The sequence below is a fragment of the Rattus rattus genome, chromosome 5, assembly GCF_011064425.1.
Source record: "Rattus rattus isolate New Zealand chromosome 5, Rrattus_CSIRO_v1, whole genome shotgun sequence".
Classification (NCBI taxonomy): domain Eukaryota; kingdom Metazoa; phylum Chordata; class Mammalia; order Rodentia; family Muridae; genus Rattus; species Rattus rattus.
Window position 1 is genome coordinate 91,774,430 of NC_046158.1, and position 24,577 is coordinate 91,799,006.

At 42.4% G+C, this 24,577-nt stretch overlaps 1 protein-coding gene across 2 annotated transcripts in view; it reads left to right on the forward strand.

Moving 5' to 3' along the window:
- Fmn1 (formin 1) overlaps nucleotides 1-24,577 on the forward strand; it is a 363,061-nt gene that overhangs the window by 211,553 nt on the left and 126,931 nt on the right. For both annotated transcript variants that reach the window (XM_032903890.1, XM_032903891.1), the window contains one exon: nucleotides 8,047-8,134. In XM_032903890.1, coding sequence (XP_032759781.1) covers nucleotides 8,047-8,134 — 88 coding nt within the window. The remainder of the gene's footprint in view (nucleotides 1-8,046; nucleotides 8,135-24,577) is intronic.

Sequence of the window (24,577 nt, forward strand, 5' to 3'; positions counted from 1 at the left end):
ATTTGTGGGGCTGGGGAGATGACTCAGGTAGCAGAGGATTTAAGTTCACATCTCAAGCACTCACATAAAAAGCTGGACATGGTATTGTGTGCCTGTAACCCATATAGGGATAGAGAAAAGCTGATGATGTGAGAGCATGGCTGGCCAGTCGGTTAGTGAAAGAAGATCCTATCTTAAAGGACCAAGGCAGAGCGTGATAGCACCTGGTGTTCTCCTCTGGCACCCGCGCATCATACTCCACACACCACCTCTGCCTCAAAGACATCTGTTTCCATCATTAAAAGTGCAAATCCACAAAAGAAAAAGAGAAAGACAATCACAGCACAGCTATCTCTGTGAACCCTTGATCTGTATCTTCTGTCTTTGGCTTCACATCTGGCCACTCAGAGTCTTTAGCATGGAGTTTTCAGTGCTTGGACCCTGCTGAAGCAAATGAGATGCTGAACCAAAGAGTCCATCAAATATCTTCCCTTTTCTCTCTCACTCAGCCTTCCGCTTCCTTTTACCTCCTTACTTGTAACACTCGCTCCCTGCCAGCCTGCATGGGCAGTCTGACTAAATTCGAAATGATCGAAATATGGATGGCAGTTTCTTTTTGGTCTGTTTAGAATTCTAACTGTGTGTGTGTGTGTGTGTGTGTGTGTGTGTGTGTGTGTGTGTGTGTGTGTGTGTGTGTGATGTTGTTGTTTTGTTTCCATTTGTTTCCACGAGTCATTTAGCGTACCTGGAATAATAGAAGACATTTTACACATTTCTTTTCTCCCTTTCCTTTTCTCCCTTTACATTTAAAATTGTAGTTCGCTTGGTACTGCCCTCCAACTATGAAAGAGAAGCACAGCCCATTGTAGTGTGGCCTGAATCAACCTCAGAATAATGGTTCATGTTTTCACTGCAGCCATGTGAGCCACCTGAGGTCAGGCAACATGCCTAGTGCATACCAGCCACTTTTAGCCACACCCTTCTCTTTATGTGTCTCTCTGCCTCTCAGAAACACGTGCTGATGGGGCTATGGCCAAAGCGCCATCCTTTCCTTGTCCCAGGTGCACCCCAGTTTCCTTGATCAGAAATCAGTCAAGTGCTGCTTCTCCCCTGAAGGATATCACATTAAAGCTGCTAGGAAAAGGTGTGGTGTTTGCAGAGGACCAGTTTCTGCTGTATTTGAATCCAAGAGGTAAAGATGCCAAGTTCGGGGAGGCCGTGAGCACAGGTGGCTATGCTAACTGGCATGGACTTATTTGCAGTAACTCTTCCCTTCCTCAAGGCAGAGGACATTGGAGGAAACCCCTAACTCTTGGATTCTCCCAAGGAGGAAAAAGCTGGAGCACGCAACCAGCGTTCTGGCGTTTTGGAGGTCTGCCCAGGGACTGGTTTCTGTCTTCTTGACTTAAGAGTGCTGACAAGACCCAGCATGCACTCCATGAGTAGGGACTACTGGGAACAAGAGAGCTGGCTGGGTGGCTCGACACTGCTACAGAGCACCTGTGGTGAGCAGGCCTAGGCCAACACAGCTTAGTGGCTTCTCCCCTGGGTTACAGGAGAGGGAAGAGTGGAGGTTGCATACAGTGTTCTTTTTTTTTCAGATCATTTCTTTTTTACTTAATTCATTCTGTACATAGGACCTGACATACTCTAGATGCTTAGAGGCCGATGAGAAGAGAAATGAATTAGGAACAGTTCAAGTCTCTAGAGAAGTGGTGATGCTCCAGACAACAGAGGAAGCAGCATAATAGGTTTGGGGTAGCCATTAAGACCTCTTTCACTGGGGACTTGGGAGTTCATATATCTGTAGGATTCTCCTCCATGGACTTAAGAGTTCTTAGTCATTTGGCTTATTGGCATGAGCCTTCCCTATTGACACCAATCTGTAAAGTGAAAGACTGAGGGGAATGATTTTTTATCCAGAAATATACCAACACAAAGTCACAAGGCATATAGAGAAACACAGAGGCTGGGACCAAGCAAACGTACAAAAGAAATACCAGAGATGAATTTGTAGTTGCAAACACACATGCTGTACTTGACAAGTAATTCTTAGATTAATGTGATGGCAATGTTCAGGGAGCTGGGAAAAGGATGCAAGGACAGGATAAGAAACTAACAAAGCCAGTATGCATTTGAAATGAGCAAATAAAAACTGTGAAGTAGTGAAATCGTATCACTGATTTGAAAAATCACTGCAAAGCTTCAGGACCCAGGCAGAAGGGGTAGTCAGTGATCTCAGAGCTAAAGAAAGTATCTAGTCAATGGAGCAAAAGAGAAAGAGTGAAAAAAGTCTAAAAGGATAAATGACGTCACTGAGCAACGAGTCAGCACTGATAATGAGAGAAGACTGGGGGGAAAGGGGAGGGGGCAGAAAATGCCTAAAACTAGTTATGAAAATGGGCTTCCTGAATCTAGATGTCTAATGGATCCCAATGAGAATAACCCAACAGGACACGGAAGGATATACTATAATTAAATTTCTGAAGGAAAAGGCAGAGAAAAAGTTTTGAACAGAAGACAAAAGCTGCTTGTTACATTTAAGGGCACAGCGCCATAACCGACAGTGAAATTTTCATCAATGACTTCTAGGCCCAGAGGATGCCATGTTTCAAATACTAAAAGACTCCCAGCCAATAGTAATGCATGCAAGCAAACTGTCCCTCGGTATGAAGGAGAGTGAGTGAGACAAGGGGCAGCTACAGAAGTTCTTCACCCTGACTTAGTGACGATTATTCTGTAAGCTGAAATGAGTGTCTATGTGTGTGTGTGTGTGTGTGTGTGTGTGCGCGCGCGCACGCGCTCGCACCACACAGACATGCACAACCATATGAGTGCAAAGCTCATTGGTGAAGCAAATGCCCAAATAAATGTATGATATGATAATGGCTCTGAGCAAATAATTTTTAACTGGGCCACAGAGCTTTTAAAAATGGTATAGAAGGCTTAACCACTGTGCATTCTTGACTGCACAGTTAGGACTATGTAATTCGTGACACCAGTAACAATGTGCAAGACAATGGAGAAGTAAAGAGTAGAAAGAAGCCTCGTATGTGAATGATCAGCTTAAAGCAGAGTTTTACTAATATGAGGCATTTAAAGTAAATCCTATGCTAACCGTACTGGGTTTTATCAAAAGTCCCGTTATAGAAACTAACAAGGGAACCAAAGTATATCACTGTAAGAAATGAACAAGTCCAAGGGGAGAAGCCTGAGAAGAAAAGGACAACAAGGAAGAAAACCAGAGAAATTAACAAGCTGGCAGACGTACGTTCTATCAATAAGGACTGTGAATACAATTGGATGCAATTTTTTTCCAATCTGAAGGAAGAATTGCTGACAGACTTGACAAAATAAAAGCCGGCCAGTATGCTTCCCACAGAGACTCCCCTTAGATGTAGGCACACAGCGGGCATGAAAGTGCAAGTTTAGAAAAAAACACAATCAGAGCGTTGCTTAGCTGAGCAAAAACAAAAGCCACGTGTTCATATAAAATATGACTATGCAAAATAGACTTTAAGTCAAAAACTGTCACCAAACACAAAAATAGACAGTATGAAGTGATAGAATAGCAACCCACCACACATATTTGTACTTATAACTATATACACGTCCAGTATCCATGTCAATTCTATGAAATAAACTGATACAACTTTACTCCAAAAGACTCAGAAGGCAAAGTTTTAGCAGCACATACTGTGTTGCCCTTACACATGGAGTAAGGGTGCTGCTCTGCTGCAGCCTTTCCAGGTCCTTAGTCTCTCCTGCAACAATGGAGCACTGTTTGCCTCTTGTTCACCTATTTGAACTATGGTAGTTGTATCTATACTGAACACAGGCCGATGTATTTCTTGCCATTATATCCTGAGCAATACTGTGTAACAGAGATCTATGTGCAACTTACAAGGCATTGGTGGTATGAATAATTATTAAGCATACAACAATAGTGTATACACTAAAAGGCTAGAATATCAGTAGGTTCGCATATCTGCGATAGCCCTGGTGCCAGTCCTCTGAGGCTGCCCAGGGGCAATTCTGCCATGCATTCTGATAACAGGAATGAAGCCCACATTCTTCCCAACTAGAACATTGTCTAGGGTTGAAAGAATTTTAGGTCACAAGACAAGTCTCAACAAGTTTAAGATGTTGAAAGTGTACCAAGTAGCTTTTGTGACGTCAATGGAATGAAAACTAGCAGGAGGAGAAGTGGAAAAAAACAAGAGAGTAGTCGGAGTTAATAGACTTCTGAGTAACTAAGTCAGTGAGTTAAAGAAGAAGTCCTAAGGAAAATAGAAAGAATGCCTGAGACAAACAAAAGCGAAACACAACATGCGGAACCTCACTTGATACCAAAAATAGAAATAGCGAAGGGTTTACAAGTTGAACGAGCACATTGAAAACTATCCTAGCTATAACTTCACTCAGCGTGTAGGTAGAGCAGATGAAGCCCAGAGTCAGCAGAGGGTGAAATAGCAAACATTGAACATGAGTATATAACAGAGGGATTGGACACACGGTAAAAAACGCATTAGGACTCTTTTCCATGACAAACATGGAAAATCTTTAAATGGAAAGAGACAAAAAAGAGACTCAAATATGTGAACTCAAAGCCAAAAGCACAGTTTATAACAAATATAAAAAACCAATATGAATATATATATCCACATTTAATATGCCAAAATTCGAGTAACCTGGATGAGATAGATCAATTCCTAGAAACCTGTAACCACTCATGATAGTGTCTTGAAAAAATGGAAGATGTGAACAGCTTTATTCTGGAAAGTTGACCAGAACTCCAATATCTCCCAGGAGAGAAAACTCTGAAACCTCAAGGAAATTCCAGGTCATTTCTTTACAAAGTCAAAACTCAAAAGTTGTAACACCTGCAAGTTCATTCTCCTTATGAAATGAGGGTTACTCTGATGCTAAAGGAAGTACAAGAAATGAAGAGCACCAACCCTAGCTAATACAGATGAATACCTCCAAAAGAAAATTCTAGCAAGCCAACCTCAAGATAACATAGGGAGGATCGTATCACATTCACGTGATCCTATGATGCTCTGTGATACTCAAATGATTCTCTCTCTCTCTCTCTCTCTCTCTCTCTCTCTCTCTCTCTCTCTCTCTCTCTCTGTGTGTGTGTGTGTGTGTGTGTGTAATGCCATGTCAGTAGCAAGACAAAGATAACTATCACATCTTCACACATCTTCATCTCAAAAGATATAGAACATTTGACAAAATTGGACATCTGTCTTAGTAGAGTTTCTATTCCTGTGATCAAACACTGACCAAACAGTAATAGTCCCTCACTGAAGGAAGTCAGGGCAGGAACTCAAGGCAGAAACCTGGAGGGAGGAACTAAAGGCAGGGATCACAAAAGAATGCTGCTTACTATGTTTTCCCTCATGGCTTGCTCAATCTGCTTTCTTATACAATTCAGGATCACCTGTCCAAGGGTGGCACCACCCACAATGAGCTGGGACCTCCCACATCAATCATTAATCAATAAAATTCCCTGCACATGTGCCTATAGACCAATCAGATAGAGGCATTTTCTTAACTGAGTTGGTGTTGATAAAAAAAATAAAAACAAAACAAACAGCAAAACCTCAATCTAACTAGTACAAAACATTTCATGACTAAAAATATCATACTGAACTAATAACAGAAGGGAATTACTTGAGCATAATAAAGAGGACGTTTTAAGAGCTTAAAGGAAACGTAATCAATGGCAAGCAAGTGAAACCTTTGTCACTGAGATCAGGAACGTGTCAGTGGCACCCATGTTCACAGCTAACGTAGTAGTAGAGGGTCTAGCGAGTTCTAAGCAAGAACATTAATTCATTAGTTCAGTCGGTTTAGTGTTCTATTGCCGTGAGGACACACCTCAGTGACCATAGCATCTCTTGCAAAGGAGAACATTGAACTGGGGCCGGCTTACAGTTTCAGAGGTTTAGCCCATTAGCGTCATGACACGGAGCATGGTCGATCATTGATCCACAGGCAGTAGGAACAGAGCAAGAAACTGGCCCTGGCTTGAGCATTTGAACCCCCACCACCCAACCCTAGGGACATGCTTCCTCCAACAAACCACAGCTCCTGAACCTCTCTCAAGTAGCACCATTCCCGAATAACTAAGAACTCAGATATTTGAGTGCATGGGAGCCATTCCTGTTCAAGCCACTACATTTAATTCATATTTAACTCACCAACAATGGAGAAGAACAAATAGAGTCTTCTGCTTAGATGGCTTGACTTACCTGGGAGAAGGTAATATTGGGAATTTGCCATTCAGGATAAAGTTTACATCATTCAGACTGAAAAGGTTTTGGAGCTGTGATGTGCAGTGATGGGCGTGTCCTGAGCAGTGTTAGCCACACTGCTCTATAAACCCGAGGATCTTTAGAGGAGTGCGCTTCCTGTTGTGGGCTTCCCACGCTAGTAATTCAATCACATAGAGCAAAACTTTCAAAACTGAGAGAAAGCAGTGATCAACCGAGAGGATCTGAGATATATAATTGTGTATTCATTGTTTTTCTTCCTTTTATTTCTGGTTTTGAAGGGGAAACTGATTTATGCTGCAAAGCGAGGCTGTATAAGTAGAAACTTAGAAGCATGTGTATGAAGGTCTCACCAGAAGCATAAAGAGCATTGGGTACATATGTAGGGACAGAGCCACAATTACTCTAACTTCCCCCTCCCTGTTTTGTGGAAACAGAACCAATTTCAGAAAAGAACACAACAGGGGCATCCAATGGCAGGCAGCACTCTAACCAAGGGAGGCTTTCTGTGATAACATCCTTCCTCTTAGGCTGACTGGCAATGAAGTTGGGGTAGATTAGCTTGCTTTTACATAGCAACCATCAGAATACATGGGTCATATTTGTGTTTGAAGAAAGAGGTCGAAGTAGCCAAAGTGGCTTCAGCCCTCAGGAGGCTGAAGCAAGAGGTCATGAGTCCTAGGCCAAACTGGTCTGCACCATGAGGCACGGTCTCTTTTTTTTCTTTGGATATTTTTAAATTTACATTTCAAATGTTCTTCCCTTTCCTGGTTTCCCAGACATAAGCCCCCTATCCCCTCCCTCTCCCCTTCTTCTATAAAGGTGTTCCCCTTCCCAACCACCCCCCATTCCCTCCTGCTTTACCACATTCCCCTATACTGGGGGTTCCAGCCTTGGCAGGACCAAGGGCTTCTCCTCCCATTGGTGCCCAACATGGTCATCCTCTGCTACATATGCAGCTGGAGCCCTGGGTCAGTTCATGTATAGCCTTTGGGTAATAGTTTAGTATCTGGGAGCTCTGGTTGGTTGGTATTGTTGTTATTATGGTATTACAAGCCCCTTCAGCTCCTTCAATCCTTTCTCTAATTCCTCCATTTGGAATCCTGTTCTCAGTTCAATGGTTTGCTGCTAGCATTCGCCTCTGTATTTGTCATGCTCTGGCTGTGCCTCTCAGGAGACAGCTATATCAGGCTCCTGTCAGCATGCACTACTTGGCTTCATCAATATTGTGAAAATATATATATTTCCCTCCTATGGATACTTTCATTCCCCCTTTTAAGAAGGACTGAATGAAGCATCTGCACTTTGGTCATCCTTCTTCTTGAGCTTCATGTGGTCTGTGGATTGTATCTTGGGTAATTTGAGCTTTTGGGCTAATATCTACTCTTATCAATGAGTGCATACCATGTGTGTTTTTCTGTGATTGGGTTACCTCACTCAGGATAATATTTTCTAGTTCAATCCATTTGCTACACAGTCTTTTAAAATGTAAAAGAAAAGAAATCAGAGTAAAACATAAAATCATGGTAAATTACTCTAAAAATTTTTTGTCGTTCATGTCAGGCCTTCTGAATTCTGCATGGCATTTTCTTTACTTTTAAAATGTCTGTAACTGTAGATACACTATTTTCCATTGAAGCATTAAGTCATGTGCCTGTGATAAAGGGTCAGTTTTCCCATTAGCACACTGTGAATCTTAAAGTCTTAATGTCTTTAGTGTGTGTTCTTTCTGAATGACTGCATGATCATTTGAGCTTCCATTTTCTATTTTTATTTAAAATTACAGATCATCAAGTTATTGGATGGAAAGAGATCTCAAACTGTGGGAATCTTGATATCTAGTTTACATCTAGAAATGAAGGATATTCAACAGGGTAAGTCTTTCCCATTTCTTCCCTCCAGCTTGTAAATTCTCTGTATCTTCTCCATGCATGTTAACTATAGAAGACTGTAGCTTCATCATGACGTTTTCATACATGTACATGTGGTACCTCCACCTTACATCCTCCCTTTTGCCTACATTTCCAGCCAATCCACTTCTGATTCTGTAACAGTGTTCCTTTGAAGGTTTTTGAACATTGTGAGAGTTTTCAAACAGGCCCAAAAGTTCGAATGCTACAGTGAATCCCTGGTAACTAATACCCACTTAAAATCCATTGTTACGTTTGTAGTTTGTAACAGTACAGTCCTTCCACCAACTAGATTGTTACAAAAAAGGTCTCTCGAAGAGATTGTGTAATTCATCTTGTAAAAACATTAGTACTACCAGGGAAGGTGAAGGGACTTTTCTAAAGTACAACTGTAGCACCATCTTCTTGAAAGTGATTAACAAAAATCTCTCAGTTTCATCACAGATACAGGTATTGTGTACTTGGTTGTCTGTGTGGTGGTTGACTCATGCTTCCTGTTGACGCTGTTTTCGGTGAAGATCCCAACAGACACTCTACACTGCCATTGATGCACCTCTTAAGTTTCTTGTCTTGTACTTTGCACGTATTGAGTTTTCACCAACAACATGACCATGTTTTATCTCTCTAGCTTGTGTGTTCCACATGAAGTATTAATTTAGTGAGGATTAACACTGGGTAGGGAGGGATTCTCCATCGATGCTGAATATGCTGTGTGTTACATATACAGGACTTCAAAGTTCCCATTGACGGTTCGAGAGGTTAATGGACACTGCGGAGTTTGTGTCTAGGTTTATTTCTTCTGTGCAAATTCACAAGATATTCATGCATGGATTTAGTCCCTTCTTATTCATTAGATGGAATATAACTGTAGAGAAAAACACCTACTGATCACTTGGTTTACCATTGTCTCTTTTGACCCCTCCTTTCTTCAAATGACAGCATTTCACTTTGTCATCTTTGTCACATTTTTTAAAAAAAGCATTTCAAGAGTTAATACCCAGATTGGCTAGGAGAAAATGGAACTGAGAGGAAGGGAGAAAAATCACACCTTGATTTCTCTATTTAAAAACCTGTCTTTTATAATTGTTCCTCTGAATATGAATAAAAATAGTATTCAGAACCTGAACTCAAAAACGATGACTTACAAAAAAACTGCTTCTTATTACAAGTTTTAAGTGATTTTTTTTATTTTGGGTGTATGTATGTTTTGTATGCATATATATCTGCACAATATATGCATGTAGAGACCAAGGAAGCCAAGAGGGCATTGGGTGATTTGGGACTGGAGTTGTTGTCGTTGTTAGCCATGATGTGGGTGCCGGGAACTGAGGCCAGGTCCTCTACAAAAGCAACAAGTGCTCTTTAACACTGAGCCTTCTCTCCAGCCCCTTTTAATCGTAATTTCTTAGAGATTATGTTTTACTCGTACATATTTTCCTTAATAAAAGTATGCCAAAATAAGACTTATATTAAATCAAACTCCCTTTATTCAGCCATCAGTTGAATGTAAGAAATCAAGATGTGATATACATCACTTACAGCATTTTCTGGGTGTTAACACAGCATGTGAGAGGGTTTCACCCCATGCGAGCATGGATTTAATGACTCAGACACTCTGAAGCAGCCCTTCCTTTAGGGCTTCAGCCATTGATACCCAAAGTCATTTTGCTCCTCTACAGCTCAGCAGATTGCTCGCAAAGACACTAAAGATTCCCTTCTCACACTGCTTTTCCTTTCAAAATGGCTTTGAAATTTTGCTACATTATATTTAAAAATTTGTTCATTAAAGATAATAAAACAGACTGGAGAGATGGCTCAGTGGTTAAGAGCACTGGCCACTCTTCCAGAGATCCTGAGTTCAATTCCCAGCAACCACATGGTGGCTCACAACCAACTGTAATAGGATATGATGCCATTTTCTAGTGTGTTTGAAGACAGCTACAGTGTACTCATATATATATAAAATAAATAAATACATCTTTTTTTAAAAAAAGGATAATAAGATATTTTAAGTAAATGACAGTCACAGAGTATTTAAATAGGCTGATTGGTTTGGTTTGTTTTTGTTTTCCCCCCCAGCCCCATGCCCCACCCCACAGAGGGTTTCTCTGTGTAGCCCTGAATGTCCTGGAACTGTCTCTGTAGACAAGACTGGGCTCAAACTCAGAGATTTGCCTGCCTCGGTGGTCCAGAGTGTTGGGACTAAAGGCATGTGCCACCACTGCCTGATAATAGGCTGATTAAACATTTTGGCTTTAGTAATAGAACCAGACATGTAAGTGGAATATTAAACTTGCAAAACATAATAGTTGATGGCAGTTTGAAGCAGAGGGTGTTTGAAAGGCCCCCTGTGGAAAGGAGAAATTTTCATTGGCTGTGGAACCTTGTAAAATGACCCTTATCATCAGGATTTGATAGTTTTTTATGAGAAACAAAAACGCAGTGTGTACTCATTGGAATGGGCAGGTTTGCTGACTGGAACGAGAGCTTCACGTTAGTTTGTACTTCTTAGGCACTTGGTGGATCCTAAGGCAATTTGATCTTCTCTAACAATGTGGATATGAATTTTCCAGCTCTTAACATCACTCAAAACTTTGCTCAGTTCCTTTTGCATATCTGTCACTGAATAGGCCAGATTGCCACCTGCATAGGGGGCATTTGAATCATGTGATAAAGCAATTACCAACTCAGGACTACACACTTTCCATGGCGTTAGAGTCCCATTGTCATGAACAGTAATTGTGATGTGAACAAGATTTTAGTTTGCCTAGACCCTTCCAGTTCTCTACCCCGGTCAAGAACATGTGTATGTGGAGCAAATATGCTCTTTTGTTTCAGCATTGGCAACCCTAACCATAGCATAACAGACTTCTACGTCTGCGTGTATGATTACAGACACTCCTCCGCCACAAACACCTATGTTATATTCTACACAACTGGCTCCTTAGTTCTAAAAAATTAATGTCCATGTCATTTCTCCACCTAATAAGGTATACTGGATGAGTGTAGCAAAATGACCAGAGGTCGTGTTATTAAATTATCCCTGAAGGGTCATTGACTGAAACTGGTTTCTGGATGAGTTTTCATTACAGCGAATGGAATATACTTGGCCCTGTGCTGTTGTCCTATTGAAAGAATGCCTCGTGCTGATACCAGCTCGACCCTTTAATGTTAATGTGAGGAGACCGGATCTGAGTTGTTGAGCTCAGTGACATGACTGGTCAAGACCATATCCTCTACTTTCTGGACATAGGGTCATATTTGTCAGGGTGCAAAGACAAAGGGTGTTAACTTGTTCTCTTCAAAGTCTCAAGAAATACTGTATGTGACCTACAATCCAGTATAAAAATTTACATTTATTTCACATAAGCACGCTCTCAACTGCAGCACTGGAAACATCCGTTCTACCTACTGTCTTGCATCCCTCACAATGAATGTACATTGGGGCTACAATTCCATGAGAAGGTTTATGGTCCTGAGTTGGTTAATTACAGTATCACATGACTCTAATGGCCCTTATCTACGTGGCAATCTGTCATACTCAACAGGACAGACGTAAGAGGAACTGAGGAAAGTTTGTTATAAGTAAAACAGTTACCATGCCTGCTCATTGTTTCCTTGTCTCCCCTCGATGCTATTTCCCTTGTAAGATGTGATCTCTGCTACCCTAGTTCAACACGTGCGTGGCAAACACAATAAATATGTTTTGAGTAAGAGGTAACAAGAGGCAGATGACGGTATGACTGCAAAGAAACAAATCTAGGCAAAGTCTGATCATTAAACACCCGATTGTTGAAAAAGGCACTCTTCAGCTTACCAGAAGAGGGACCTGTAGGCATCCTGTCCAGGTTCTAATTTTCTAAATGACAGTGGCTTTTCAATGACTTGCTGAGATTACAGCTATCTGTCTGTCTGCCCATCTGTCCGTCTATCTGTCCACCCACCCATCCATCCATCCATCCATCCACCTACCAATCTACCTGTCTGTACCACTGAGGATCAAACCCCACAATCTTGCACATCCCCATCATTTCCTCTGCTGCTGAGCTGTACCCCACCTGCTACCATTCAAGTATCAAGTATGCAAGTCGGTGATCGAATGCTTACTAGTTGAGCTCTTAGAAGACAAACCCTTTCTCTGTGGACCACTGTCTGTAAATAAATGGTCATAATGTGACATTCTGGAACTCTAAACAGCAAGACAGCATGAGACAAACAGTTCCTGTACAATCATATCAGGTTTCAGGGAAGGTCTCTGAACTGCTTACACTAGATGAACTAATATGCCCCAAGTCACATTTAAAAGCCTTATTTTCATATCTGTTGAATTTATTTTCAATTCTGAAAACAAAAAGATTAAACATTGTTATACTAAATAGAATAGATTCTGTTCTAGTGCTTTCTGCCTTTGCCTTTGGCATATACCGAGGGCCAGCCCTGACAGGCACCATAGCTGCAATAGGACCATGCTGTAAGCATTCTAAAGAGGTCACAGGGTGTGTGATCAGCCGAACATTTCAAAAGAGTTGGCCGCGAAATCGTAGCCACGGTGTCCTGCAGGACTTGAGGTGACGCCTAGAAGATGCAGTGATGATGACGTTAGAGAAAGGGGACTTTCTAAGGGAAGAAAATAACGAGACAACAAGTGAAATGGGGGCCACAACTGGGGCCATGCACAGCAGTCAAACTGAACTCGTTTCAGAATCTAAGACTCAAGTCAGGAGCAGCAAACCAAGAGGCCCCCATTATCATCACAAAAGATCTGCAGGTTATTAGATCAGAAGTAGAAGAAATCTGAGGCTCGTAGTGCTGTGATCTGAGCTCAGCTCCAGTACTACAGTATCTTGGAACTCTGATGTCCTGCATACTCCTGCCAAAGTCCTCATTACCCGTTTATAGTACTGGCTTCTACTCTCCCTGCACATCTTCTGAGTAGCAATCATGGTCTTTCTTGATTTCTTAAGGAACTTCCTTTTTATCCTTGAGTGTCCTGCACATTTAGTGTAGAGGAATTCTAATCTAGCAATATGGCTGCTCTGGCAAGGAATCACATCCAAAGATAATGACCCAGCTGGAATGCAGACACTCCACATGCCTTTAATCCCTCTGGATGGAATACTGATTTCAGTACACACCTCTAACCCCAAACAATGACATTTAATTGAGGGGCAGACAAAGTGATGAATCAGAGAAAGATTTGATACAATGAATGTTGAGGTAAAATTAAAAAAAAAAAAAAAAGAAGAAGAAGGTTTCCTTTATCCTGCACTAGAACCGGCACCATAGGGCCACATGGCATCTGTGGGATATTTTCATCTCAGTCAACAAAGCATCTCACCCTGTAAGCTCCATTCCATAACACACTGCCGATAGCTACTCTCTGAGCCCAGCAACAATCTCTCTACTCATCTAGTTCCCAAGGCAGGTTGCCACCATGCCAGACATACACATCCCAATCTGTGTCGCACCCAGTGTGTGTAGCCATCACACACACTTTTCAATTAAATCGCCACATGATAGAACACACAACACAATAACCTCTGATCCAATTGATAAGATATGATTTGCTCATCTAGACATATAAAGCCCTGTACACATCCATCCCTTAAGAATAATCATAACAACCTGTAGATGTACACAGGGAAATCTTAACATCTGCCTCCATGTTCTCTCCACTGCTCTCCTGTCTCTTCTCACTCCAGTCTCCTCCTCTTCTAGAACTTTTCTCTTACCCATCCTTCCATTCGTCCAACGACAGGCCTCATTCTATCCTGTACCTGCCTTCACCTGCATAATGACATCATCCTACAAATGAAAATCTCACAAGAACAAACAGGAAAGAGAGGATACTTAAAGAGCAGTGAGGAAGAGAGAATTCAGTTCCATTCAGTTCCATTCAGTTGAGCAGTTCATTTCAGAGGCAGTCTTTCCAAGCAGAATACTGAGACAACAATTTGACTCAGTCAGCTTGGAGAGGAATTTGAGCCAGAACATCTAAGTTGAGCCAGCCAGCCAGAGTTCAGAAAGAGCCAGAAAGGGCAAGTTTATTCAGCAGTGAGTCTTGGAGGGTGAAACATTCTAGCCATAGTCTAGCAGACAGAGGCTCGAAGCTGAAGCCTTCATGGTCCAAGCTTACAGACTTTATAGAGGCTAGAAATTTCCAGGCCTGGGCCTAGAGATAGTTAATTAGAAATGCTCTGAGCTCAGCCCAAGCCATGTATTTGTGAAGCTTGGGTATGGCTTTATCTTATCACCTCATTTGAGGAAATAAAACTATATTTAATTTTACATTTAGCGTGTATAGCACACACTCCCTCTTTCAGAAATGTGTTCCTACCTACCAGTCTGTATACTCAATCCCTGATCTTTACTGTGGATTTATGCTTAACCATCGCCTCAAACAGCCCTCCTCAGATTTGCCCTTCCTGATATTTAACCATGTGTTATTTTAGCTTTACACAGAACCGAATATTTTGTTTGGTTTGAGCATCTATTTTTTTCTTTATTTACATCCACTCTCAGAATATAAGCTCCAAGAAGAAGAGTGCCCACAAATGTGAACCCTGGCAGCTCCTGATTGTGTCTAATATGCACTTGGTGGTCATCAAGGGCTGTCCAACGAATAAATGAAAATAGAGCTGAAAATGGTGTGATGATTAGCTGTGATTACCATCCCATCCTGATTGAATTAAGACACACCTGGGTTATGAAGCATACTTCTGGATAAGTCCATGATAACATCTGCAGAGACACAGACCATACAGAGATAGTTTGCAGCTCACGAGGGCTCTGATTTACCAATTAGTTCAAAGAAGAGTATTGTTGGGAGGTGGTGAGAAGTAGGTGAGCTCTAGGTGCAGATGGTAGGTCACTGAGGTCATGTCCTTGAGGGCTTTCTCCTGTTCTCTCCCCATATTACCCTTCTTTCTGCTTCCTGTTCATCAGGAATTGAAGTACAGCTCTGTCTTATGCCTGCTATGATGACCTTCTGCCCAAGTCTGTTGGACCCACATGCATGGATGAACCATCTGAAACCCTGATCCAAATCCTTCCTTCTTTGTCTCTAATGTAAAAGGAAGATACAGACACGGGGTACTTAGAGAGAATGGTTAGAGTTAGTAAGAGCAACCGTAGGAATAATGGAAACAAAATCCAACCAAAAACACCAACAAAGGAGGGGGAAAGGCCAACCAGAGGTGTAGCAGCAAAAGCACCATCGAGAAGAATATAAATTCTGTTTTAGGGGATTTGAGTGTCCCTTAACTGGAGCTGTATAAACTAGTGTCTACCATGGTGGTCTGCGAGTAGGGCTAGGGTGCAGACACAACACCCTTCAAAAGGTAACTCTAGGGTTTAATCTGCTCAAAGTAGCATGCTTCCTGAAGTCTAGAACGTAGATTCACTGAAGGAGTAATTACAGAAGAAATTATTTTTTATTTCTTTCAAGATAGAGTTTCTCTGTGTAGCTCTGGCTGTCCTGGAACTTACTCTGTAGACCAGGCTGACCTCAAACTCAGAGAACTGCATGCCTCTGCCTCCTGAGTGCTGGGATCAGAGGTGTGCACCACCACCTCCCAGCTTGGATGAAACGGTTTTACAAGATGATCAGAGGTTTCACAAAGCCTGTGCTTCACCCAAGATACACCGAATCAGTGATTTATCCTATCCTGGCTTTCCTGCATGAGATGGGATGACTTATATTAGAAGCATTTGGCATATGTGGACACAGTGACTGGCTACATGATTGCAAATTAGTGTTTTCATTCCATGTTAGTAATTTCCTCTTATTCTCATCCCAGGGGAGATGGAAAATCGCTGTTGACTATTCTTGATACAAACTTCCATATGCCTTGCAACAGACTAGGTGCCAGAAACCTCCTGGCATTCATTTGGAATTTCCCGCACACTCAGAACTTATATTTATAATATTTAATCTGACATCAAAATAAAACATTTTTTTCATTCAAGTTCCTACTGGTCTGGTCAGAGAGTTCAGCTGCATTGTGTCCAACGCTTTGTGTCAGAGACTCAGTGTGAGAAAGGAAGGCCGTTTAGTAAGGCTCAGAGGCTGGCGCCCAGATCCTGGAGTCCCCAACCACTGGACCTTGTTGCTTTGCACCGGTTAGTTCCAGAAATCCACGTCAATGCTCGTGGGAGTTGTCAGAAATGAATTTGATAGGGCACTGGGAATGCACTGTAGATTTTTAAAAGACTTTCCTAAGAACAATCTCACCGAAGTCTAAGAGGCCCTGCTCAAAGGTTTGTAGTCTCCTCAGTACCCTTACAGAGAGTGCTCGCCAGTCTGCCGTTCTAGAGATACCTGGCGAGGTACACTCTCTCATACGCGTGCTACACAGATGCACAGAGAACTAACACCCACACTCGGAAACACAGAAGATCCAAAATTTAAAGGAGATGCATACGATTTTAAATGTCTTGCTAATTTCGAGGGCTTCAGAGTCTCTTTCGGATATAATTACAGTGAAAAGGTGGAAACTTGCGTAAGGTTTGTGGGACACAGCTCCTAGGCCAACACCCTCAGATTTTCCCATCGACTCTGTGAGACAAACTCTCCACCTTGCTCTTACCATTTACCTTCCATGAAGGGTTTCTCAGAAGAAATCTCAAAGCCAACTTGTTTGTGTTTTGATATTTAATTTAGTTTAATTAGAAATACACCTTAAAGTAAAAAGAACTTTATTTAAGTTGTTCTCCCCATTACAAATCACCACAAAGAATACGAAACTGACACATTCCGAGGGAGCTTACCCACCAAATGTGACTTGTGACCATGTCCGATAGCATACCAGCCCGATGAGGCCAGTGTCAATCAGTTCTTTAGGACCGATAGAGACCAATTTAGAACATCAGAAAAAAGGAAAGGTCTTCCCAATACTTCCCTTTCCTTTGCCAGTCTCTCTCCTCCCACTGTGTCTGAGATACCTCAGCAGCAGGGCTCCCCTCACCTCTCTCTAGCCTTCCACATTCCTTCCATAGCAGGATGGAGTCAGAAGGCAGAGGCTGGTCCCTCCTCACTCTGCCCTTCAGGCAATCCACCGAGAGCGGCCAATCTGCCTGGAATGTCATTTGGCTTCAAAGAGCAGAACGAATGGAAGAACAGAAGCGGCTTAACCCAAACTGTTCCTCATTCCACTGCCCTCCGGAGAACAGAGGGGATGGAGGCAGGAAGCTTTGCGAATTCTACACTCTCTGCCTTTCTTTGAGGTTTGAACCATGGACAATTTTAATTGTAGCTACACGATGGTATCTTGGGGCATAATACGTGCCTGGACTTAGAGGGGAGTTGGGGTTTTTGTCCTATAAGATTGAATGAGTTTTGAGGTTTTAGGATATATGAGCTAAAGGTCCCCTTTGTGGCCATTTCCACCCTTTTCCAGACAGCCCATAGTTACTGTGTCTTTCACACTTGCCTCTCATCCCATCAGAGACCAAATTAAGGTCTTCATCAGCAAACGTGACACCCTGCCAGGCAGTCCGAAGTGCAGTGAAGACTGGAAGTTACATCCCCTTGATCTTTCTTGTTCTTTATGCCTGGAGGAAACTTTGTGGTTCTTCATTTCTCAATGAGTTTTTGCTTCCATTTTATCGAGTTTTGGCACGAAGGATAAAATTTACAGTTACTTGTATAGATTTTGCTTAAAATAAGGCATTCTCAAACCCTTTACGTCTTTCTTCGCAGACATTCTGTGTTCTATAACTCCGTTGGCATACTAGCTCTTTAGAATTGCTTCAGCGACGAAAAGATTGAAGTTAGGTCATTGTATTAGAAAAACTGAAATTGCATATTAGTGTTAACGCTGGAGATAATAAAATTTTAGTAAATATGGATATTTGTAATACATTCATGGATTTTCATAACATAAGCCACGTGAGATTCCCTTCATAGGCTGCTTGTTTGTATAGAAGGCACATGGTGCCGTTCAGAAATCAAGGTTTCTTTGTAGAGTTTTGTCTGCTGGTTGATGGTTCATTATCTCCGGGAGGTTTAGTTTGTTCTTAAATTGTGCTATTTCTTGTTAAAATGTCTTTTCCAATAGTAAAGACTGTACCTGTAAAGAGCGGAAGATGGAGTCTTGATCCAGTCAGTCCCTCCTCTGTCGGAGGAAAGTAGATGAATGCACAGCTGACCTTGCGAAACCAAGCTGAGAGATTTCACACCTCACTTTCACCATTCATAAAACCCAAGCTGCAGCATCTCCGCCTTCATACAGTTTAATGCTTTGAGCAATGCTGACAGAGAGGAAGCTTGCGGTAATCACTAACTGCTAATCCGCAGGAAAGTCCACCCACCGTCCTTCCCTCTGATGTAGTGGACAGTTTTCTTTAAGCTGCTTTTAGTGGGTGCCCTGGAGCATCTTACTTGGATATTAGCAAGGGTTTGTGTGGCTCTGGGTGCCAGGGCAGGAGAGACACAGTGACTAGGGGGTGGGGGTGCGGTGGGGGTGGGGGTATCATAGCAGCATAAGGAATGCCCACTAGAGGAATTCTGCTACTGTGAAGAAAAGAGACAGTAAGGGTAGGAGGTCTCGCCTCAGAATGGTTCTTCCACACTCTGCCTCCACACTCCTCTCTGCCTGCCCTGCCCCTACCTCTCACTGTATGGACTCCCAGCTCCTTTAAAGTGGTGGCCTCTCTAGTTGGCTGCCAAAGCTGTAAGAAGTTGCTCTCTCTCTCTCATCAGCATTCTGAATCCACCATTGCCCTCCTGTGAGTCCCATCACGCTTCCTCTGTGCTTGATTGAACCTGGGAGGGAAAAGGTTTATTTGGGTTTTTTGTTTGTTTGTTTTTTGTTGTTGTTGTTTCATTTCGTTTCGTTTTGTTTTGTTTTTTGACGTTTCTTCCATGAGGCAGAGTTTTTTAAATCCAAATTCTTCTTATTAGCTTTTCTTTCTTTTTCATTTTTACACCAGTGACTGTTGTTGATCCCTTAAAAAGAAATCAAGTAATTTGAGCGGAACAACTAAGTTTTATATCTGCGGCTTGGCAGTTAAACAAGATTCACATTGCAGCAGTCTGTCATTTCCTGGCTGATAAGAGCTAGGTTGTCTGCGCTGGTTACAAGTCACTCTGTACAAGGCAATCCTGTCAGCTACTTAAAGGAAGTACAAAGGCATCACTGGGCTGCATAACAATTACCCTAAAAGCAGCAGCAGCAGCAGCAACAGCAGCGGGAGGCTGGTGAGCCAGGGCAAACCTATCTGTTAGTGGCATCCATACTTTGGATAACCAGACTTTCTTTGGCTAGTCTACAGCAAAGGCTCTTGCCTGAAGATGATCCTTCAGGTGAAGTGAACGTCTCCCGAGCTGGGAATATATCTCAATGTAAGCTCTAAGCATGAGCACAGCCCTGAGTTCAATTTCAGCACCACCAAAAGAAAACCAAGGAACAAATATTTGTGACGAGTCACTCTCTGTGTTTTATTTGGTCTTCTAGCCACACATCTTTCAAATAGCAAGCACACTGTTAACTTGGATGTGGTACACTCAGTGATAGGGTTCTGTTGAGAGTGGGAGGAAGCTGGAGGGATAAAAGAACTCTGGTAGGTTCTTCTAGCTTCTGTGACAGGAGAACCAGTGAGGGATTTGCCTGCTCGGTAAGACCTTGCCCTTCATGTGTGCCTCAAGCAGTCGCACAGTTTTTATGTGCGCCTGTTAGTTTGAATTTGTGATACCAGTCTGCCCTTTGTCCCTTCTGACGGTTATTATATCTTAATGGGTGAAACAGTACTCTAATGATCCTTGTGTGCATAATCCTTGGGAGTACAGAGCAGGCACCAGAGGATCACATAAAAATGTTTGCCTCAATTTCCCTGAGAAAAAAAGAAGCCCAGAAACCAGACTTGACCAAGTAACAGAGTTTTAAAGGTAAAGGAACCCAATAAAATTACCAGCTTTTCACAGCGTGTGTCTCCTTCCTTTTGACATATTGTGAGGTGTAGGTGAAATATTCGAACTGAACTGACAGTGTGAGGCGGGGACAACTAAGGAGGGAGGGAGGGAGATAAAAGTAAAACCCACCAGTGATGATTGATATTGCAGTAGCAAAGAACTGCTGGGGTCTCCCCTTTGTGGCTTTGACACTTCACCTTTCTGACACCGTCTGCAGGAGTGTTGGAATAATGAGCCCTTTGCAGATGGAACCAAAGCTAGAATTACTGTAGGAAAGTTTTGTGGCTTGCTAGAGAGATGTTTGAGCAGTCATTGGTTGATTTGGTTTATAAGATAAAAGTTGGACATCTATGGGTGAGGACAGGAGAGTGACAGAGAGGAACAGAGAGAGATGAGTTTGGTTGGCTTACTGTTTTGCTGCTCTGTCATCCGGGCCCATGGCCTGATGTGCACTAGGAATACCACTGACCTACATCTTCAGTGAAGAATCTGTCCTAGGGAACTGCACAAATGTTTTAATCAAAGACCGCGGTCAGCAGTTAAGTAATTAAATAGGTTTATGTAATGGTTTCTAAGTTGAATACAAATGCTTACAGGACTGATTGGATGGGGTTGTTTATTTATGTCAATGTTCTAAGGCACATCAGTCACATGGATCCTGCCATCACCCCCAAGACCTAGACTACATTTGGTGAACAGGAAACTGAATTATGTCCAAGTATGACAGATCTCCCCCAGAGACCTGGGACTTTTAGTCCTGTGGTTTAGCCTAACCTTCCATGAACTTGCTATAGGAAGGGGGGAAAAAGTAATTTAATCCCCTGAAGATTCTAGAATTAGCCAGGTCTCTTGAAACTGCTTCTTCTGCCTTCGAACTGTACTTTAATCTCTGGGTCTGTATCTGGTTGACATGGTCAGCTTTACTGGAAACATGTCTAAAGGACCAAACTGACCTCCTTATGTTTTGTTTTGTTTGTTTTTCCCATTAGCATTCCTCTGCTCACTCCTCCATGGACCGAGGGAGAAAGATCTGTTCTCTGTGTGCTTCTGTGGGGGTGGCTTGGGCTTCTCCCTTGATCTGGGTTTATTTACTTCCCAGTGCCTTGAGTCTCCAGAGCTGGTCAGGGATAGCACCAAGGAGTGCTCCAGAGAGCACTCCCATTCCCAGATCTTTCTGTCTGCATCCTGTAGATTTAGCACACCTTTGCCACAGCACTGGGTGACAAACTGCCCAAATTTGGGCCTATCCAGTACACACCTCAGCACAGAACTGCCCAGCAACTCCAATACTTATGAAGCACACTTCATGGAAAGCTCATATGAAATCCTCTCATATGACTCTCAGTTCTATAAGGTCTCATCCTCAGCCACCTACAGACCCATTTTCTCGGTTTATTTATTTAATTATTTTCTAGCCAGTATACTTGCCATTTCTAGAACATTCTCTGAGCCCATCCACATTGCCTTTCCTTGTCTCACACATTTTCACATTTTCCCAATTCATGTTCCCTGGCACTTATTGTAAATCTAGAAATTCTCTTTGCCTGAGAAGAGTTTGGCTTAATTAATGATGATTACCAAATGGGTAGTTTAGGCACCTGCCTTAACCACCATACCAGTTAACTTTAACTGTCACTTTCCTCCTAAAGTGACATTTCTTCTTAAAATGTCTGTGAAGATGGAATGGTGGGAACAGCCCGTCTCGTTCTTTCCTTAAGAAGGGAAAATTGTTTATTAAATGTAGGCTTGTTCGTCTTTCAGACAGGGCCGCATCTTCCCTGTCATGAGATAATGAGTAAACAGCATGGTTATGTAACCCAAGTGTACAAACCTAGATTCATGGAAAGAGGTGACCAAGAAGGAGCAAAGCAAACCGAATTCAAATACAGAATTCACAATATAATAGACTGATTTGCTTACATCCTGCCCTTCTATACCTCGTGCCCCAGTATGAGTGTGTGTGTTCTTTTTTTCAAGACCCAACGCTCTCCTTTGAAGAAACTTTCCTCATACTGAGCAAGATTTGGCCTTTGGGAGTCTTCTAGGTCGCCCACCCCCAACTCTCACCCACCACCACCACCACACCACCACCACCACCACCACCACCACCACCACCACCACCACCACCACCACCACCACCACCACCACCACTGTTGTGTATGTATTTCATTCCAGGAAGTGTGGCCAGGGAGCCTAAGGAACCATCTCTGGCTACAGGACTCAAACGATCTAGTGGAGGAGAGAAACTATTGTGTAATTAGCATAAGGCACATTCTTACACAGCACTGTCTTCACTCCATTGAAAATAGGATGAGGTATTGTGGCAGACTGAGGACTCTCTGTCCTGAAATTCAAGAGTCATCCATCCAGAGCAGGGAATCTGAGTGGTGGTCCTTGGTAGGTGAGGAAAGGGAAGGAACTAGGATGTGATGAGAGATGGGGAGTTGTTCTCAGGCTGCATGGAGGAAGTCAGAGATGGAACTACCAGACTGCATGGAGGGCAGAATGAGTTTTAAAACCAGGATGAGAAATTGAAATTCATATAATATATGAAAGAGGCAACTGATGTAAGCACCAAGTAATCTTGAGACATGTATGAAACAGAAACTGCTGGGGGCATAGCTCCACATTAGACCATTTGCTTAGCATGTGCTAGGTCCTAGGTTCAGTCTCCAGCCCTGCAAAGAAACAACCCGAAAGCTAGGCAATGAACCAACACACTGGCTGATCACCTCATTCCCTCATCACTTAAACAGCTAGCCTGCTCTCTATCCCCAGCGGCATGATGAGGCCTGGATGGCTTGAGGAAGGATTGGACTCAGAGGTCAGCATTAGGTTAACTGTATCAATAGGTCTTGGTGCATTGCATTTTCGTTAAGGTATTTCAGACAGTAGTCTCATAACTTTGAGCTATCTGAACCTAGACTTGCCATGTTGAGAAAGCTTCCTGAGTTAAGCCTTCATTGGATTCCTAAAGGAAGGACCAAGAGGGTCTCCTAGGAAAGACTATCTGAAACTCTGAAGAATTATTAGAAATTGGAATTACAGTATGAGTTCCTGGTAGTTCCAGTCTTCTCCACTTCTTAGAGGCATTAGGAGATACAGCATTTATATGCAAGCTTGGCTATTTCAAGTCATATTTATCATAGGCCGTTCTTAGGTCCTGTCATGAGCTGATACTTTATGTGCTGTGGTAACCAGGTTACATCCCTTGAAACTCATTGCTACCTGAAGTCCTGCAGTTACGTATACTTTGTTCCTCTCTCTGAGACATTAATTTCATGAGATCGGATATTTTAAGTGTCAATAACATTTTTTGTCTTAGATATCCATGGCCTTGGAAAGCAATTTCCAGAAAACTAGTTTTAAGGCACACTCAACAAATGATCATATGGTGCCTGGGAGGTTGAATGGGTGAATAATCTTTTCCCAAGTTCGGGCCGTTTCTGGCCCCATCCTTTCTTCATATTTCCTTTTTGCTGCCTGGTACACAGTGGTACGAACCACCAAACCAAGTATCTCTTTAAAGTCAACCGTGTGACTGTATAAAGCCAAGCACGTTCTCAGTGTGGAAGACCTCAGCGCCTTCTCTTTCTGGGTGACGGAGATTGTTTGATTTATGCTCTAAGCTCAGATACAGTCCTCGGGATGTATGTGATTCTTTCACGCAAACATTCCCTTCAAAAACTTCCTTTATATTTGTGCCTCTTCTTATTCATTTATATCAGCTAATTTCTAAAGCAGAATATTGGGGGTCACACAAAAGAAACATTGTTTCTGGCGCCCTTTGTGTATGTTTTAAAACAACAGCCATTCAGAAATGGATCATCCCTCAGACCAATTAGTGAGCTGTATTATCGCCACCAACAATGCATGAGTCCCGAGAGGCTAAGTTCTCTCATTCTTTCCTCAAACTATGTTGGGGTGGGGGTGGGGTGGTCACCCTGGCTTTTCTGGAAGTGCATTTTTGTCCTTTGACCTATCAAAGACCTTGTCAGCGGTCTCTGAATCTTCCCCAGTACCCATTCACAAGTCTAGAAATAACCTGTGGATGAGCGTGCAAGTTAGAGAAAAAGGGGCCTATTAAGGAATTTTCAATATTCTTCCTGGTGTACTATGAAGGGACATATTCTTGTCTCGGCTAAGTAATATTATCAAAAATTCTAATGTGTTTCTATGATCCCAATGACAGAGGGAAGGAAAAACAAACAACAAAACAAAACAAAACAAAACAAATTCAGAAGCAACCTGCCTTTTGCCTTGATCTTTGCATACTCCAGGGAAAGGTGGTGCAATGGAAGGAACAGAAGAGCCCGAGAACAGACGTTTAAGGCTTTCTAAGTATCACTGGCTGGTTTAATAAAATTAATTAGCCTGCCACAGAGAAAATTTACTAGCGCGCTGGTTAATTTCACAATGTAAAGCCAGGGAAGGGTAGTGCGGCTGAGAGGACAAACCTTATTAGTTTTGAATAATTATTTAAAGATGTGGGCCCG